This window comes from Macaca nemestrina, chromosome 12 (genome assembly GCF_043159975.1).
Source record: "Macaca nemestrina isolate mMacNem1 chromosome 12, mMacNem.hap1, whole genome shotgun sequence".
In the NCBI taxonomy this organism is placed as follows: Eukaryota; Metazoa; Chordata; class Mammalia; order Primates; family Cercopithecidae; genus Macaca; species Macaca nemestrina.
Genome location: NC_092136.1, coordinates 35,234,550 through 35,240,136, shown reverse-complemented (window position 1 = coordinate 35,240,136; position 5,587 = coordinate 35,234,550). Strand labels below are relative to the sequence as shown.

The 5,587-nt window shown below is 37.4% G+C and overlaps 1 protein-coding gene across 1 annotated transcript; it reads left to right on the top strand.

The window, feature by feature from the left end:
• Positions 1-207: 207 nt before the first annotated feature.
• Positions 208-4,393, top strand: LOC105471480 (follicle stimulating hormone subunit beta). Its single transcript, XM_011723955.2, has 3 exons — positions 208-243; positions 1,069-1,264; positions 2,772-4,393. Exons 2-3 carry the CDS (start codon positions 1,100-1,102, stop codon positions 3,000-3,002), a joined length of 396 nt encoding a protein of 131 aa, XP_011722257.1. The 5' UTR covers positions 208-243; positions 1,069-1,099; the 3' UTR covers positions 3,003-4,393.
• Positions 4,394-5,587: the final 1,194 nt, after the last annotated feature.

The following is a 5,587-nucleotide window of genomic DNA, read 5'->3' as shown; positions in this document are numbered from 1 at the left end:
TTGTACAAAATCATCTCTGGTAACATTATTTTTTCTAATCTACTGCGTTTAGACTACTTTAGTAAAGCTTGATCTCCCTGTCTATCTAAACACTGATTCACTTACAGCAAGCTTCAGGCTAGCATTGGTCATATTAATACCCAACAAATCCACAAGGTGTTAGTTGCACATGATTTTGTATAAAAGGTGAACTGAGATTTCATTCAGTCTACAGCTCTTCCCAGGCAAGGCGGCCAACCACAGGTGAGTCTTAGCATCTACAGTTTTCAAGTGGTGACAGCTACTTTTGAAATTACAGATTTGTCAGGACATGGAGGACAAAACTAGAGCTTTTCACTAGTGTTGTGTAGGAAATTTATGCTTATCAACCTGGCTTGTAAAATATGGTTAATATAATGTAATCACTGTTAGCAAGTAACTGACTTTATAGACCAGTTCTGAAATGGTCTCTTCTGAAATAGTCTTATTTTAAACAAATGTGGGCAACAGCAAATATTTATGAGATTCTAAAAATGAAGACATAATTTTGTAGTATAGAATTTTCGTGGCCAGGAATGGTGGCTCATGCCTATAATCCCAGCACTTTGGGAGACCAAGGTCAGAGGATTGCTTGAGCCTGGAAGGTCGAAGCTGCAGTGATTCATGATTATACCACTGCACTCCAGCCTGGGCAACAGAGCAAGACCCTGTCTCAAGAAAAGAAAAGAATTTTATTTTTCTTTTCAGACAAAAATAGTCTTTAAAATAATAATGGAAGAACAAATATGATGATCACAATTACCTGCTTCAGAGTAATCACTTTATGACAGTTAGCAATAAGATTCTAATCTTTAAATATTCCTCTGCTTAAATCATTATATTGGAGTTTTGATCTATAATATATTCCCACCCTGACTCAAAAATTGAAGGACAAGGAAAAATTTGTTCCAAGAAACAAAGACATAAGTAAAAATGCATAAGGAAGGAAAAAAAACTCGTTGGAGCAAAATGTGATTGAGGAGGATGAGCAGACCAATTATTTTTGGTTTGGTCAGCTTACATAATGATTATCATTCTTTGGTTTCTCAGTTTCTAGTGGGCTTCGTTGTTTGCTTCCCAGATGAGGATGAAGACAGTCCAGTTTTGCTTCCTTTTCTGTTGCTGGAAAGCAATCTGCTGCAACAGCTGTGAGCTGACCAACATCACCATTGCAATAGAGAAAGAGGAATGTCGTTTCTGCATAAGCATCAACACCACTTGGTGTGCTGGCTACTGCTACACCAGGGTAGGTACCGTGCTTTGCTGGAAGTGAGGTCGTTGAAGGTCTGTATGAGACAGGTTTCATTAGTTTCCACTTCATCAATATTTTATGTATTCTAAGTAACAGTCATGAGTCCTTTAGCCAAGACTGTCTGTGTTGTGATTGGGGTTAATGACCATGGTATCAGTTAGCTATTTGGGCTTGGATTTGATTTGGGCAAATTTAGGAAAGCCTCAGATTTAATCTGATCAATTTGGTAATAGACCAACTTGGCATTTACAGGAAAAACAGTAGTTCTATGTTATGTTTTTACATATAGAGAGATAAACACGGAAACATACATATATTTAATCATAAAGGACCTACAATATTCTCATAAAGGCAATTTCTTTAACTGATGCTACATCTTTGACACAAAAATAGTACCAAAATATGTCTCCAAGTCACATAAAAACACAGACAGCCACTTATAAAAATTGTCTTCCTGGCCCTTCTAAATACAAATGCCAACAAACGGACTGTGAACACAATCAATTCTTGCAGACTGTTAAAACAAAAATGAATCAGCAAACCCACTCCCTTCGTTATAGCATTGAGAAAACCAAGACATAGAGGCATCAGCTGCTAGTCTGAGTTTGCACAGTTTCCTTGCATTAATGCAAGTAAAGAAATAGTTTCCATGGTGCTTTCTTTTTTCCCTGCAGCACCCCTAATTATTTATGCAGAATTTCATTCTATAAACTAAAACTGATAATGGCAACTTTTTAAATGAATGATACTTTATTTGATGGTAAATGAGTTTGATCAAACTCTATGTATTACATAATTTATTGCACCTTCTTGGGATATACATTTGGTAGGATGATATTAAACAGCAGCCCCAATTTCTTTACATAGTATAAATAATTCTTTCCACTGGAAAGAGCTACTACAAATAATTTCTACTTGGATTAAAAATTCTTATATACAAACTGCATATCCTTTGAAACTAAGAACCCTGCAAAGTATACAGCTTTTAAGGGAGAAAAAATGTCCACAACAAATTGGAATATTGAAAATCTTATGTGAGCCTTAGCAAACATGTTAAACCAAGCACGAACATTTAAAATTATATATTTTTGACCTTTTATAAATACATCAGGACAGCATGTTTTAAAATATTTTTTTCTGAGACACTGGATGTCTTTGTTTATGGTTTGTCATTAACATAGCTTTCAATTAAATATGAAAAGTCAACTTAAAATTCTGTCGCATTTTTCATCATTTTTCTATGTTAAAATTCAAAGTTCCTTTACAGTTTGAAAAATAATTAATATTTTGATATCACCATAGGAAGTAAGAAAAGGAATTACTTGTATTTTCTGTAAGATTTCGAGAACAATTTAGAAATATAGATAGCATATAGGTCATTTATGAGGTCATGTTTTAATGGGTAAATGTTAGAGCAAGCAGTATTCAATTTCTGTCTCATTTTGACTAAGCTAAATAGGAACTTCCACAATACTGTAACCTCTCTTCTTAAACTCCTCAGGATCTGGTGTATAAGGACCCAGCCAGGCCCAACATCCAGAAAACATGTACCTTCAAGGAAGTGGTATATGAGACAGTGAGAGTGCCCGGCTGTGCTCACCATGCAGACTCCTTGTATACATACCCAGTGGCCACCCAGTGTCACTGTGGCAAGTGTGACAGCGACAGCACTGACTGTACCGTGCGAGGCCTGGGGCCCAGCTACTGCTCCTTCAGTGAAATGAAAGAATAAAGAACAGTGGACATTTCTGGCCACATATCCTTGTCCTGAGGGACCAAGATATTCAAAAAGTCTATGTGTGTGCAATGTGCCCAGGGTATAAACCACTGGACTGGGGAATTGTCAGACTCTACTGATCCCTGGTCTAGTGGCAGAGGGAACTCTGGGAATTTAGAGTGCTGGGGGCCAGGACTCCATCACCATTCACCTCTATATTCCTAGGTCTGATTTCATAAGGTTTAGTCAGTCTTACCTCACAGACTTGTGCATAGTATCTTCTTTAAAAATCTTAGAAACGTTCTTAGGCCATGCCTTTCTCTTAGGAGGAAATGTAAGCCTAGAAGGAGGAAGCGGTAATGGGAGTGGGTGAAAGAACTAACTGCTGCAGTCTTCTGGTAGACTGGGCCCTCTAGAGCAAGGTCAGCATCTTCAGCATCGTAGCCTCAATACCTAGCACTCTGCCTGGAACTTAGTGAGAAACACAAAATGGCTTCTTTAGATCAGAAAGGTCAAGGGTAGGAAAATGCTGGAAGAGGATGTTTGAGGTAAGCTGATGAGGCTGCCCCCAGCCACACCAGTCCCATGAAAATAGTGGCATCAGTTCCACCTCGCCTCTCCTCCAGCACATGGAGTATTGAGACATGATGTATCTCTCTGAATTGTTCGGTACAGATGGGGAGTAACAGAGCTCAGGATTTCCAAGCTCTTACTACCAAGCCTGTTAGTTAAGGGCAAAGGAAATAAATTTTAATCTGGGGCTGTGGAAATTAGCCTGCCTCTATTCATTACTTAAACAAATTGATCACATGCTACTAGGCTCCTGCAAAACTCCTTTTTGAGATAAAGGAAGAAAACCAAACTATCTCACCCTGCCCTCCCTAGGATCCACTTCTTTGGAATGACAAAGGATTTGAAAGTAGGTTTGAAAGCAGTTTCGGCAATTTAATAAATATATTTAACTTGTCTACAAATATATTTGTATAAACAAATAGCTCCTTTAGAAAGAATTAGCCTTGGGGGACGGGGGAAACTGCTGTTTTCTAGGATCCTGTCTACGTTAATCTTCTATTTTATCTGTCCATGTTCTCCCAAATCTGTGCTTTCTTTCAACAGGTTATATATTAAAACTATTTCATGAGTTGATTTCTTTTAAACATGTTAACTATCTTAGTTATGCACTTGGTTTCACACTCATAGTGTTTAATTTATTTAAATCTTATTTTTTTAATAAAGATGCTAGCCACCAGGGTCACAGGTTTGGATTGTTTCATGTACAAACAGATGACTTAGATATCATGTATTTCATAATATTACTGGAATGAAATATTAAAATATAATTCCCAGTGTTTCTACAAATATTACCTTTCCTTATCTTTGGAGATATTAAAAATAATTTTGTTGGATTTCTGAAGTGTTTTGTCACTTAAATTTCCTGTCATTTTTTGAAGACTTTTTCTGATGTAATGGGGGAGAAGAAAAGCATAGAGAGAATCACAGAGTGGGTGGGGACACTAGAGTTTCTCTAGTTTACTTCTTGAATTTCTGAGATAGGAAAATTAAAGCCCAGTGATACTAAGTGACCCACCCAAGATCATCACTGTCTTAGTCCTTTTGGGCTGCTATGACAGAGTACCTTAGACTGGGTAATTAACAACAGAAATTTATTGTTCACAGTCTCTAGGCTGGGAAGTCCAAGATCAAGGTGCCAGCAGATTTGTTGGCTGGTGAGGGAGGGCCTGCTCCCTACTTCAACACTGGTGCCTTTTTGCTGTATCCTCATGTGTTGGAAACAGCAGAAAACTCCCTCAAGCCTCTTTTATAAGAGCATTAATCTCATATATAAGAGCTCCATTTTCATGATCTAATCACCTCCTAATGCCCCATTTCTTAATACCACCACAATAAGGATCAGGGTTCCACATAAATCTTGGAGGAACATAGACATTCAGACCAGCAATCACAAAGACTGTTCGTGGCAGAGCCAGGATTAGAATCCTAGCCTCCTTGCTCTTAACCCAGCTCTCCTTTGACTACTCCACCATAAGAAGAAGTCATTTTGGTAAGGATTGAAGCAAAACCACAGATATTATTATAATAATCATCTCTATCCATTCTAATCTGGTATTGGGTGTGGCTTATAGCAATGCACTGAAATTAGGGCTATATTAACAATGCTGAATAAGATGCTTTAAATTATAGCCTTTTCCTTCTTCCTGTAGTTTTGCAGACCAAAATAATAAACAGTCACATTAGAGAGAGTAGAGGGTAATGGCTTCAGATTTATGTTGTCTCAATCATCTTAAGCAGATGTGTCATTTCAAACAAGTTACTTAAATTCTCTGGACTTCAATTTACTCAACTGTAAAATGGGGATGATAATATTTCCTGCTTTAGAGGTTTGTGTTCATGATTAATGAAATAATAGATATAAGGGGCTTAGAACAGTACTTGGCACATAGTAATTCCTCAATAAATATTAGTTGATGGTTATCCCTTAAGAGAGACAATGCAGTGAAATGGTAAAGTCAGATTTAAGTTAAGAACAACCCAGCTCATACTCTTTCTGGTGTGAGCAAACTAGTTAACCTCTTTGGGTC

Excerpts from the sequence above, each read along its gene's own strand:
- LOC105471480 (XM_011723955.2), top strand. The coding sequence starts at position 1,100 with ATGAGGATGAAGACAGTCCAGTTTTGCTTCCTTTTCTGTTGCTGGAAA. Across the intron at positions 1,265-2,771 it reads CTGGCTACTGCTACACCAGG|GATCTGGTGTATAAGGACCC; the intron begins GTAGGTACCGTG and ends TAAACTCCTCAG.